The sequence below is a fragment of the Salvelinus alpinus genome, chromosome 31 (genome assembly GCF_045679555.1).
Source record: "Salvelinus alpinus chromosome 31, SLU_Salpinus.1, whole genome shotgun sequence".
NCBI classification, from domain to species: Eukaryota; Metazoa; Chordata; class Actinopteri; order Salmoniformes; family Salmonidae; genus Salvelinus; species Salvelinus alpinus.
The window spans coordinates 32,442,881-32,456,751 of record NC_092116.1 but is presented as its reverse complement, the minus strand read 5'-3'; the positions used below and the strand labels follow the sequence as shown (position 1 = coordinate 32,456,751).

Genomic DNA, 13,871 nt, shown 5'->3' with positions numbered 1-13,871 from the left:
GGGGTTAGGGGTTGTTACTGGGGTTAGGGGTTGTTACTGGGGTTAGGGGTTGTTACTGGGGTTAGGGGTTGTTACTGGGGTTAGGGGTTGTTACTGGGGTTAGGGGTTGTTACTGGGGTTAGGGGTTGTTACTGGGGTTAGGGGTTGTTACTGGGGTTAGGGGTTGTTACTGGGGTTAGGGGTTGTTACTGGGGTTAGGGGTTGTTACTGGGGTTAGGGGTTGTTACTGGGGTTAGGGGTTGTTACTGGGGTTAGGGGTTGTTACTGGGGTTAGGGGTTGTTACTGGGGTTAGGGGTTGTTACTGGGGTTAGGGGTTGTTACTGGGGTTAGGGGTTGTTACTGGGGTTAGGGGTTGTTACTGGGGCTGGCACCCTATTCCCTATATAGTACACTACTTTAGACCAGGGCTGGCACCCTATTCCCTATATAGTGCACTACATTTGACGAGTATTCCCTATGGCTCATGCACTATATAGGGAATAGGGTTTCCATTTGGGACGCAGCCGTAGGTACACTGGACCCCTGTCAGTAACACTATCAGTCCCTGGAGAATAAAGTCACATGCGATTATCATCAGAACATATAAAAATAACAGTTTAATGCATTTATTATGTGAAACGTCTTAAAGCTTTACATCCCTTTATTAGACATGGGGGGGGCCTGAATGTGTGTGTGTGTGTCTGTGTGTGTGTGTGTGTGTGTGTGCGTGCGTGCGTGCGTGTGTGGACGTGTTTAGCTATTCTTGTGGGGACCAGAAGTTCCCATAAGAATAGTAAACAAACATAAATCATACCAACTGGGGACATTTTGTTAGTCCCCGCAAGGTCAAATACTATTTCTAAGGGGTTTAGGTTTAAGCTTAGAATTAGTTTTAGGTTTAGGAGCTAGGAGCTAGGGCTAGTTTTAGGGTTAGGAGCTAGGAGCTAGGGCTAGTTTAAGGGGTTAGGTTTTTGGGGTAAGGTTAGGGTTAGGATAAGAGTACGCGTTAGGGGTTAGAGTTCGGTTTAGGGTCAGGGTCAGGGGTTAGGAAAAATAGGATTTGAATGGGACTGAATTGTGTGTCCCCACAAGGTTAGTTATACTAGACTGTGTGTGTGTGTCCCCACAAGGTTAGTTATACAAGACTGTGTGTGTGTGTGTCCCCACAAGGTTAGTTATACAAGACTGTGTGTGTGTGTGTCCCCATAAGGTTAGTTATACTAGAGTGTGTGTGTGTGTGTGTCCCCACAAGGTTAGTTATACAAGACTGTGTGTGTGTGTGTCCCCATAAGGTTAGTTATACTAGAGTGTGTGTGTGTGTGTCCCCACAAGGTTAGTTATACAAGACTGTGTGTGTGTGTGTCCCCACAAGGTTAGTTATACTAGACTGTGTGTGTGTGTCCCCACAAGGTTAGTTATACAAGACTGTGTGTGTGTGTGTCCCCATAAGGTTAGTTATACTAGAGTGTGTGTGTGTGTGTGTCCCCACAAGGTTAGTTATACTAGACTGTGTGTGTGTGTGTGTCCCCACAAGGTTAGTTATACAAGACTGTGTGTGTGTGTGTCCCCACAAGGTTAGTTATACAAGACTGTGTGTGTGTGTGTCCCCATAAGGTTAGTTATACTAGAGTGTGTGTGTGTGTGTGTCCCCACAAGGTTAGTTATACTAGACTGTGTGTGTGTGTGTGTCCCCACAAGGTTAGTTATACTAGACTGTGTGTGTGTGTCCCCACAAGGTTAGTTATACAAGACTGTGTGTGTGTGTGTGTGTCCCCATAAGGTTAGTTATACTAGAGTGTGTGTGTGTGTGTGTCCCCACAAGGTTAGTTATACTAGACTGTGTGTGTGTGTGTGTCCCCACAAGGTTAGTTATACTAGACTGTGTGTGTGTGTCCCCACAGGTTAGTTATACAAGACTGTGTGTGTGTGTGTCCCCATAAGGTTAGTTATACTAGAGTGTGTGTGTGTGTGTCCCCACAAGGTTAGTTATACTAGACTGTGTGTGTGTGTGTCCCCACAAGGTTAGTTATACTAGACTGTGTGTGTGTGTCCCCACGGGTTAGTTATACAAGACTGTGTGTGTGTGTGTCCCCATAAGGTTAGTTATACTAGAGTGTGTGTGTGTGTGTCCCCACAAGGTTAGTTATACTAGACTGTGTGTGTGTGTGTCCCCACAAGGTTAGTTATACTAGACTGTGTGTGTGTGTGTCCCCATAAGGTTAGTTATACTAGAGTGTGTGTGTGTGTGTCCCCACAAGGTTAGTTATACTAGACTGTGTGTGTGTGTCCCCACAAGGTTAGTTATACTAGACTGTGTGTGTGTGTGTCAGGATTTCCATTAGGAACATGTGGCCCCTGGACAACGTGACTGGGAAGATTTTAATTCACAGGCCGTTTGAGAAATGAACCGGAGCCATATGCATTGTGACGTCCACAACCACGGTGCTCAGAACGACAGAAATGACATGTAGATTATGGTAATTCATCTCAACAGAACAAGCAACTCCTGTAATGAAGCAGCCAATAAAACAACATTTTCAAACATTTCCCAAAATGCAATTCACTGGAAAAACACCATTCTAAACAGAGTGCCTGATAGCGAGTCCATATGTGACAGAGATGAAAATTAGTATTGAAATTAACGTTTCATTACAAAGTACATATGAAAATGATAACTGGCAAGCATATCGGTAGAAATTGTAGGATCAATTGTAAGCTTCACCCAAAACTTTAAACTCACACGCTGCCTATGAAGTCTTTATATAAAAGAATTGCCTCTCCGTTTCCATGGTCGGATTATGACTCTCGGATACTTGGAAGCAAGGTAAGAATATGCCTCATAATAATTATATTATTATATAATATTAATAAAACATTCAGGTTTCAAGTAATGAAGTTTATTCAAAATGCATATGTTCCCCAGGTCACATTGTAAAGTGGTGGGGTGATGTTTTGTAAAATTTTATCTTTATTTAACTAGGCAAGTCAGTTAAGAACAAATTCTTATTTTCAATGACAGCCTACCAGGGAACAGCAGGTTTAACTGCCTTGTTCAGGGGCAGAACGACAGATTTGTACCTTGTCAGCTCGGGGATTCGAACTTGCAACCTTTTGGTTACTGGCTCAACACTCTAACCACTAGGCTACCTGCCGTCCCTACACTCTAACCACTAGGCTACCTGCCGTCCCTACACTCCAACCACTAGGCTACCTGCCGTCCCTACACTCTAACCACTAGGCTACCTGCCGTCCCTACACTCTAACCACTAGGCTACCTGCCACCTCTACACTCTAACCACTAGGCTACCCTGCCGCAATGTGCTGATAGCCTGTTACCATGGGGACTAAAGAACACTGCAATTTATTTCTGCTAAATTATACAAATTAATCATGACAGTCAAATGTATTTTCATTGACTGGTATTTTCCATCAATGAATTAAAAGCACTATTTTGCAATGGGAACGGTTCTATCTATCGGCTTTTCATCTTTTTTGGGGGGGGGGGGTGTCTGTCCGTGTGTGTGTCTGTCCGTGTGTGTGTCTGTGTGTGTCTGTGTGTCTGTGTGTGTGTGTGTGTGTCTGTCTGTCTGTGTGTCTGTGTCTTTGTATGTGTGTGTGTGTATATGGAACCAAGTGTTTGGTTGTGATTGAAGTCAATTCCTTCATGATCCTGCCCAAAACATTAACTTCAACTGTATGTATATTCATCTGAAATGAGTCTGTCCTCATATACCTTCTATATTCATAATGGTGTTCCAGTCACCAGTCACTTACCAGGGAGTGAGCGAGAGAGAGAGAGAGCAAGAGGGAGTGAGAGAAAGAGGGGGGGAGAGGGGGATGGGGGGAGAAAGACAGAGGGAGTGAGAGAGAGAGAGAGAGAGAAAGGGAGTGAGAGAGAGAGGGAGGAGGAGAAAGAGAAGAGAGAAATATTGAACTCTTTTCTCTCTCTCTCTCTAGAGACCAGCCATATAAATAGTTATTGATCTCCTTTCTCTCTCTCTCTCTAGAGACCAGCCATATAAATAGTTATTGACCTCCTCTCTCTCTCTCTAGAGACCAGCCATATATATAGTTATTGTCCTCCTTTCTCTCTCTCTCTCTCTAGAGACCAGCCATATAGAGGTATTGATCTCCTCTATCTCTCGCCCTAGAGACGAGCCATATAAATAGTTATTGATCTCCTTTCTCTCTCTCTCCCTAGAGACCAGCCATATAAAGGGTTATTGACCTCCTTTCTCTCTCTCTCCCTAGAGACCAGCCCTATGGGGATGATTATGGGCATCAGGTGCTATGAGGTCTTTAAATGAGATAGAAACAAACAGAATCCGATCAATCACTATTGATCAATGTCTGATCATGTGATCAGACATGACACTTATTGACTGATCACTTTGATTGATTACTGCCATAAAACCATTGACCTGTAGCCTTGGTGCAATTGTGTTTGTGGGTAGAGACGACAGCACATAGACAACCTATTGGAGAGAAACGTGTGTGTGTGTGTGTGTGTGTGTGTGTGTGTGTGTGTGTGTGTGTGTGTGTGTGTGTGTGTGTGTGTGTGTGTGTGTAGATGTAACATGCTCTGGTCATTCACTATGTTATTGATGTTTGATTTTGTAGATTTGGACGGTGAAAACAAACGCTTCAAGTTATTGTGGCACGTTTCCCCCCGCAGTCTCTCTTTTTCATTCATTTTCTTTTCTAAAATTGTATCCCTCGGTCTCTCCTTCTTTTTCTCTCTCTTTCCGTCTCCCCTTCGTCTTTAAACAGAAACAACAGTAAGCGTTTTGTTGCAAAGTAAAGTAAAGATTTGTAGTAAAATAGTTCATTATTACTAGAAGAGTTATTATGAGGAAGTTCCTCACAGTCCCATAGAATCCCATTAAGTCTCACTGTACCATAGAATCCCATTAAGTCTCACTGTACCATAGAATCCCATTAAGTCTCACTGTACCATAGAGTCCCATTAAGTCTCACTGTACCATAGAGTCCCATTAAGTCTCACAGTCCCATAGAATCCCATTAAGTCTCACTGTACCATAGAGTCCCATTAAGTCTCACTGTACCATAGAGTCCCATTAAGTCTCACAGTCCCATAGAATCCCATTAAGTCTCACTGTACCATAGAGTCCCATTAAGTCTCACTGTACCATAGAATCCCATTAAGTCTCACAGTCCCATAGAATCCCATTAAGTCTCACTGTACCATAGAATCCCATTAAGTCTCACAGTCCCATAGAATCCCATTAAGTCTCACAGTCCCATAGAATCCCATTAAGTCTCACAGTCCCATAGAATCCCATTAAGTCTCACTGTACCATAGAATCCCATTAAGTCTCACAGTCCCATAGAATCCCATTAAGTCTCACAGTCCCATAGAGTCCCATTAAGTCTCACTGTACCATAGAATCCCATTAAGTCTCACTGTACCATAGAATCCCATTAAGTCTCACAGTCCCATAGAATCCCATTAAGTCTCACTGTACCATAGAATCCCATTAAGTCTCACAGTCCCATAGAATCCCATTAAGTCTCACAGTCCCATAGAATCCCATTAAGTCTCACTATTACCATAGAGTCCCAGAGTACATCCCTATGAAAGGTCAAAACTCTAGCAACGTCCATACGTCCAACAGCTTGGTCAATACAATAGCCATATAGCATAAAGACTTGTTGTACACACAACGGCCCCGGAGACATGCAGAAGAGACGAGCGAAACAGCGTTCTCGGTAGCCACGGAAACTGTCTTTACGGCGTAGCTGGTCCCGACTGAGTTCCTCTTGCCCCCCCCCCCCCCCCCCCACAACGGGGAGAGCAACAGTCTGTATAACATCACCAGTGACATCATCGGTAAGATGTGGAGGGGGCAGGTGGTTTAGGGTCTATGACATCAAACATGCGACATCACTCATGACATCACTCATGTCCCTCATGGCTTTGCGTTTTGCTAGGAAGGTACCGGTAGTTAGGTAACCACGGAAACCAACAAACTACAGCCTTCTACAGTTGTGTAGTGACAGAGTCGTCGATGCCGCCGGAGTCCTCTATGACATCACAAGGCCCCACACACCCCTCTCCCAAAACCCTGCCCCCTCCTCCTCCCTCGAAGACGCTCTCGCTGGAGTCCAGGAGGTGGGAGCTCGAGTCGGCCATATTGGAAGCACAGTGCAGGGATTGGCAGGGACAGGGAGGTGGGAGGGGCAAGGTTAGCAGAGAGTCCCTCCCATTGGCTCGTCCGGAGGAAGCAGGAGGGGCTCCGACCGGGTTAGTATATCCGACCTGGTTCAGGTGCATCTCGCTGTGGGTCACATGACCCACCGAACCGAGGTCATATGACCCGCGACCTCTCAGGGGGCGGAGCAAGCCGTCAGAGATGGTGTAGGAAGGAGGAGATTGGCCAACGGAGAGGGGAAGGGGCGGGGCTTTGCGTGAGAACAGTAAGCCGAGGCGCTTAAAGGAGTCTGTTGTCTTATTGGACGTCACCGACGACAACTGCTGGAGACGACTCCGAGTGCGAGCGAAGGATAAGGAGACGGAGGTGGAGGAAGAAGGGAAAGAAGGGAAGATAAAAGAAGAAGAGGACGGAACGGCTTCTCTCCTCACCCCGTTGCTCTTTGGTTTACCCTCTTCCTCATCTTCCTCCCATCCCTCCTTCCCTTCCTCCTCCCCCCATCCTTCCTGCTCCTCTTCCTCCCTCGTCATGGATACCACTTCCATTCCTGAAATACTCCGGACCAGCGCGGAGACGCCATATTTAGGCTTCTTCTTCTTCTCCATGCTTCCTGTCGGGGTCAGAAAGGTCACGCCCTTTGACCTCTTGGCTCCACTCCCCTCCTGCGACCCCAGGGAGGGGTCAAGGTCAGGGTCAGGCCCCCCTTCGTCACTGGCTCCTCCCTCATTTCTAAGTGTGGCTTCACTGCTGGAAGAGAAGTGGCATCTGGGGGGCCGGCGGTTACCAAGGAGATCTAACACCTCGTAACGGAAACTGGAGATGTCCTGCTTCAACTCCTGCAGTGGAGGAGGGAGAGAGAAGAGAGGGACAGGTTAGGGAGAGATGAGAGGAGGACAGGGACAGGTTAGGGAGAGATGAGAGGTGAGAAGGAGAGGGACAGGTTAGGGAGAGAGGATAGATGGAGAGGACAGATTAGGGAGAGATGAGAGGTGAGAAGGAGAAGGACAGGTTAGGGAAAGATGAGAGGAGAGAAGGATGGACAGGTTAGGGAGAGACGAGAGATGGAGAGGACAGGTTAGGGAGAGATGAGAGGAGAGAAGGAGAAGGACAGGTTAGGGAGAGGAGAGGAGGAGGGACAGGTTAGGGAGAGGAGAGGAGGAGGGACAGGTTAGGGAGAGGAGAGGAGGAGGGACAGGTTAGGGAGAGGAGAGGAGGAGGGACAGGTTAGGGAGAGGAGGAGGGACAGGTTAGGGAGAGATGAGAGGAGAGGGACAGGTTAAGGAGAGGAGAGGAGGAGTGACAGGATAGGGAGAGGAGAGGGACAGGTTAGGGAGAGGAGAGGGACAGGTTAGGGAGAGGAGGAGGGGCAGGTTAGGGAGAGATGAGAGGAGAGGGACAGGTTAGGGAGAGGAGAGGGCCAGGTTAGAGAGAGGCGAGGGACAGGTTAGGGAGAGGAGAGGAGGAGGGACAGGGAGAGGAGAGGAGAGGAGGAGGGACAGGTTAGGGAGAGATGAGAGGAGAGGGACAGGTTAGGGAGAGGAGAGGGCTAGGTTAGAGAGAGGAGGGGGACAGGTTAGGGAGAGGAGAGGAGGAGGGACAGGATCGGGAGAGGAGGAGGGACAGGATAGGGAGAGATGAGAGGAGAGGGACAGGTTAGGGAGAGGAGAGGGCTAGGTTAGAGAGAGGAGAGGGACAGGTTAGGGAGAGGAGAGGAGGAGGGACAGGTTAGGGAGAGGAGAGGAGGAGGGACAGGTTAGGGAGAGATGAGAGGAGAGGGACAGGTTAGGGAGAGGAGAGGGCTAGGTTAGAGAGAGGAGAGGGACAGGTTAGGGAGAGGAGAGGAGGAGGGACAGGTTAGGGAGAGGAGAGGAGGAGGGACAGGTTAGGGAGAGGAGAGGAGGAGGGACAGGTTAGGGAGAGGAGAGGAGGAGGGACAGGTTAGGGAGAGATGAGAGGAGAGGGACAGGTTAGGGAGAGATGAGAGGAGAGGGACAGGTTAGGGAGAGGAGGAGGGACAGGTTAGAGAGAGGAGAGGGACAGGTTAGGGAGAGAGGAGGGAAGGAGGGACAGGTTAGGGAGAGGAGAGGAGGAGGGACAGGATCGGGAGAGGAGAGGAGGAGGGACAGGTTAGGGAGAGATGAGAGGAGAGGGACAGGTTAGGGAGAGGAGAGGGCTAGGTTAGAGAGAGGAGAGGAGGAGGGACAGGTTAGGGAGAGGAGAGGAGGAGGGACAGGATAGGGAGAGAGGAGAGGAGGAGGGACAGGTTAGGGAGAGGAGAGGAGGAGGGACAGGTTAGGGAGAGGAGAGGAGGAGGGACAGGTTAGGGAGAGATGAGAGGAGAGGGACAGGTTAGGGAGAGGAGACGGCTAGGTTAGAGAGAGGAGAGGGACAGGTTAGGGAGAGGAGAGGAGGAGGGACAGGTTAGGGAGAGGAGAGGAGGAGGGACAGGTTAGGGAGAGATGAGAGGAGAGGGACAGGTTAGGGAGAGATGAGAGGAGAGGGACAGGTTAGGGAGAGGAGAGGAGAGGGACAGGTTAGGGAGAGGAGAGGAGGAGGGACAGGATAGGGAGAGGAGAGGACGAGGGACAGGATAGGGAGAGGAGAGGAGAGGGACAGGTTAGGGAGAGATGAGAGGAGAGGGACAGGTGGGGAGGAGGGACAGGATAGGGAGAGGAGAGGAGGAGGGACAGGTTAGGGAGAGATGAGAGGAGAGGGACAGGTTAGGGAGAGGAGAGGAGGAGGGACAGGTTAGGGAGAGATGAGAGGAGAGGGACAGGTTAGGGAGAGGAGAGGAGGAGGGACAGGGAGAGGAGGAGGGACAGGTTAGGGAGAGGAGAGGAGGAGTGAACGGGGGAAGAAGAGCTGCTAAAAGATATGTTGGAGGAACTGTAGGAAGTACTTGACGTACTTAATGGATAGAAAACAGGGACAGGTTATGATATGTTGGAGGAATTGTAGGAAGTACTTGATGGATAGAAAACACACCTTAAAGTTTTCCTCGGTCAGGCCCTCGTCCGTCTTGGCGCTGCGTATCATGGCCGCCACGTACCTCTTCACCAGGCTACGGATCACTTCCTGTTAACAATGACATCACTTCCTGTTAACCACATCACAGTTGCCAGGGAGACCCCTGACTGCCACTTTTTCAGACTAACACTTTATTGATCCATACAGACTGAAACGTCTTCTGACCCGCCAACAAGACTGCTGATTGGATACATCTGGACTACACCTGTTAGTACACCATAGATTATCAGAGATCCTGAGAGAGAGAGTTGGTAAAACATACTGTGGTTGTCTGTGTGTGTGTGTCCCCTGGCAGAGTGTGTTCAAGAGAGAGAGAGAGAGAGAGAGAGAGAGAGAGAGAGAGAGAGAGAGAGAGAGAGAGAGAGAGAGAGAGAGAGAGAGAGAGAGAGAGGGCAGACAGACAGACAGACAGACAGACAGACAGACAGACAGACAGACAGACAGACAGACAGACAGACAGACAGACAGACAGACAGACAGACAGACAGACAGACAGACAGACAGACAGACAGACAGACAGAGAGAGAGAGAGACAGAGAGAGAGAGAGAGAGAGAGAGAGAGAGAGAGAGAGAGAGAGAGAGAGAGAGAGAGACAGACAGAGAGAGAGAGACATTATAGATAGATATATAGATATAGAGAGAGACATTATAGATAGATATAGAGACATAGAGAGAGACATTATAGATATATATAGAGATATAGAGCGAGACATTATAGATAGATATATAGATATAGAGAGAGACATTATAGATAGATATATAGATATAGAGAGAAACATTATAGATAGGTATATAGATAGATAAAGATATAGATAGAGATAGATATATAGATAGAGATAGAGACATTATAGATATATAGATAGATATAAAGAGAGACATTATAGATATATATATAGATATAGAGAGATAGATATAAAGATAGATATATAGATATAGAGAGAGACATTATAGATAGATATATAGATATATATATAGATATAGAGAGATACATTATAGATAGATATATAGATAGATATATAGATATAGAGAGATACATTATAGATAGATATAGAGATAGATATATAGATATAGATAGATATAGAGAGAGATATATAGATATAGATAGATATAGAGAGAGATAGATATAGAGAGAGACATTATAGATATATACATAGATATGGAGAGACACATTATAGATAGATATAGAGATATAGAGAGAGACATAGATAGATATATAGATATAGAGAGAGACATTATAGATAGGTATATAGATAAAGAGAGATACATTATAGATATATACATAGATATGGAGAGACACATTATAGATATATATATAGATATAGAGAGAGACATAGATAGATATATAGATATAGAGAGAGACATTATAGATAGGTATATAGATATGGAGAGAGACATTATAGATAGATATATAGATATAGAGAGAGACATTATAGATAGATATATAGATATAGAGAGAGACATAGATAGATATATCGATATAGAGAGAGACATTATAGATAGATATATAGATATAGAGAGAGACATTATAGATATAGATAGATATAGAGAGAGACATTATAGATATATATATAGATATAGAGAGCCATTATAGATATATAGATATAGAGAGCCATTATAGATAGATATATAGATATGGAGAGAGACATTATAGATAGATATATAGATATAGAGAGAGACATTATAGATAGATATATAGATATAGAGAGAGACATTATAGATAGATATATAGATATAGAGAGATACATTATAGATAGATATATAGATATAGAGAGAGACATTATAGATAGATATATAGATATAGAGAGAGACATAGATAGATATATAGATATAGAGAGAGACATAGATAGATATATAGATATAGAGAGAGACATTATAGATAGATATATAGATATAAAGAGAGACATTATAGATAGATATATAGATATAGAGAGAAACATTATAGATAGATATATAGATATAGAGAGAGACATTATAGATAGATATATAGATATAGAGAGAGACATAGATAGATATATAGATATAAAGAGAGACATTATAGATAGATATATAGATATAGAGAGCCATTATAGATAGATATATAGATAAAAAGAGAGACATTATAGATAGATATATAGATAAAGAGAGAGACATTATAGATAGATATATAGATATAGAGAGAGACATAGATAGATATATAGATATAGAGAGAGACATTATAGATAGGTAAATAGATATAGAGAGAGACATTATAGATAGGTATATAGATAAAGAGAGAGACATTATAGATAGATATATAGATATAGAGAGAGACATTATAGATATATACATAGATATGGAGAGACACATTATAGATATATATATATAGATATAGAGAGAGACATTATAGATAGGTATATAGATAAAGAGAGATACATTATAGATAGATATATAGATATAGAGAGAGACATTATAGATAGATATATAGATATAGAGAGAGACATTATAGATAGATATATAGATATAGAGAGAGACATTATAGATAGGTATATAGATAAAGAGAGATACATTATAGATAGATAGATATAGAGAGAGACATTATAGATAGATATATAGAGAGAGCCATTATAGATAGATATATAGAGAGACATTATAGATAGATATATAGATATAGAGAGAGACATTATAGATATATAGATAGATAGTACCTGATAATGCTGATTCTGTATCAGGCTGTCTGCATGACGCTCCTGGAAGGAAATTATATAAAGTTAAAGCACATTATGTATGTACCTCTCTCTCTCACACACACACACACACACACACACACACACACACACACACACACACACACACACACACACACACACACACACACACACACACACACACACACACACACACACACACACACACACACACACACACACACACACACACACACACACACCTCACACACCTCACACACCACCCACTCATAGTATGCAGTATCAGATGGATTCTGAGTGTTACATAATCCAGCCCACATTAAGATGTGTCCCAAATGACCCTATATTCCCTACATAGGCCCTGGTTAAAAGTAGTGCACTACGTTATTGGTACAACCTATGGGCCCTGGTTAAAAGTAGTGCACTATGTAGGGAATAGAGGGCCATTTGGGACGCACTTGAAATCAGGCCAGGCAGGTTACCATCAGAGAAGAGATCTGATGGTGTGTGTGTGTGTGTGTGTGTGTGTGAAAGAGAGCGAGAGAGAGGACAGAGAGAGAGAGAGGACAGAGAGACAGAGAAGAGAGAGAGAGAGAGGACAGAGAGAGAGAGAGAGAGGAGAGAGAGAGAGAGAGAGAGAGAGAGAGAGAGAGAGAGAGAGAGAGAGAGAGAGAGAGAGAGAGAGAGAGAGAGAGAGAGAGAGAGAGAGAGAGAGAGAGAGAGAGAGAGAGAGAGAGAGAGAAGACAGAGAGAGAGAGGACAGAGAGAGAGAAATAGAGGACAGAGAGAGAGAAGACAGAGAGAGAGAGAGGACAGAGAGAGAGAGAAGACAGAGAGAGAGAGGACAGAGAGAGAGAGAAGACAGAGAGAGAGAGAAGACAGAGAGAGAGAGGACAGAGAGAGAGAGAAGACAGAGAGAGCGAGAGAGAAACAGAGAGAGAGAGAAGACAGAGAGAGAGAGAAGACAGAGAGAGAGAGGACAGAGAGAGAGAGAAGACAGAGAGAGAGAGGACAGAGAGAGGGAGAAGACAGAGAGAGAGAGAGAGAGGACAGAGAGAGAGAGAAGACAGAGAGAGAGAGGACAGAGAGAGAGGACAGAGAGAGAGAGAAGACAGAGAGAGAGGACAGAGAGAGAGAGGACAGAGAGAGAGAGAGAGAAATAGAGGACAGAGAGCGAGGACAGAGAGAGAGAGTAGACAGAGAGAGAGAAGACAGAGAGAGAGAGAAGACAGAGAGAGGACAGAGAGAGAAGACAGAGAGAGAGAAGACAGAGAGAGAGAGAAGACAGAGAGAGAGGACAGATAGAGAGAGAGGGAGAGGACAGAGAGAGAAGACAGAGAGAGAGAGACAGAGAGAGGACTGATGACAGAGAGAGGATAGATGACAGATGACAGAGAGAGGGGGAGAGAGAGGGAGGGAGAGCGAGAGAGGGAGAGAGAAAGAGAGGGAGAGAGAGAGGACAGATGACAGAGAGAGGACAGATGACAGAGAGAGAAGGGACAGAGAGAGAGAGAGGACAGATGACAGAGAGAGAGAGAGGGGATATATAGTTTAAACATTATGATATTGTTTCATGTGTGTACGCCGTGGAATAAGTGTGTGGACTTCTTACCGTGAACTCTTGCAGGTCGTGGCGTTTGTCTGTGTCGTCAGCAGGGGGCGCTCCTCTCCTACAGAGTCTATGATGAACCCACAGGCAGAGGTACCACACTGACTTAGGACTGGGAACGATGTTGAAGGGAGGGGGCAGAGTACCCCCCTCATCAAAATAACTCATCCATAACTTGGTCCGGGCAAACTTCCACTCTATGTCTGCATGGTCCTGGAGGAGAGAGAGGGGGAGGAGAGGGGGAAGTGGGAGAGAGAGGGGGAGGAGGGGGGAAAGTGGGAGAGAGAGGGGGAGGAGGGGGGAAGTGGGAGAGAGGGGGGGAGGAGGGGGGAAGTGGGAGAGAGAGGGGGAGGAGGGGGGGAGTGGGAGAGAGAGGGGGAGGAGGGGGGAAGTGGGAGAGAGAGGGGGAGGAGGGGGGG

The 13,871-nt window shown here is 45.4% G+C and overlaps 1 protein-coding gene across 1 annotated transcript in view; it reads right to left on the bottom strand.

The window, feature by feature from the left end:
* Window positions 1-393: 393 nt before the first annotated feature.
* LOC139561154 (short transient receptor potential channel 5-like) overlaps window positions 394-13,871 on the bottom strand; it is a 154,159-nt gene continuing 140,681 nt past the window's right edge. Inside the window, exons 14-17 of the mRNA XM_071378057.1 lie at window positions 13,456-13,665; window positions 11,844-11,885; window positions 9,139-9,228; window positions 394-6,989 (exon numbers count right to left, since the gene is read on the bottom strand). Of these exons, the coding sequence (XP_071234158.1) occupies window positions 5,982-6,989; window positions 9,139-9,228; window positions 11,844-11,885; window positions 13,456-13,665 (1,350 nt within the window). The 3' untranslated portion in view covers window positions 394-5,981. The remainder of the gene's footprint in view (window positions 6,990-9,138; window positions 9,229-11,843; window positions 11,886-13,455; window positions 13,666-13,871) is intronic.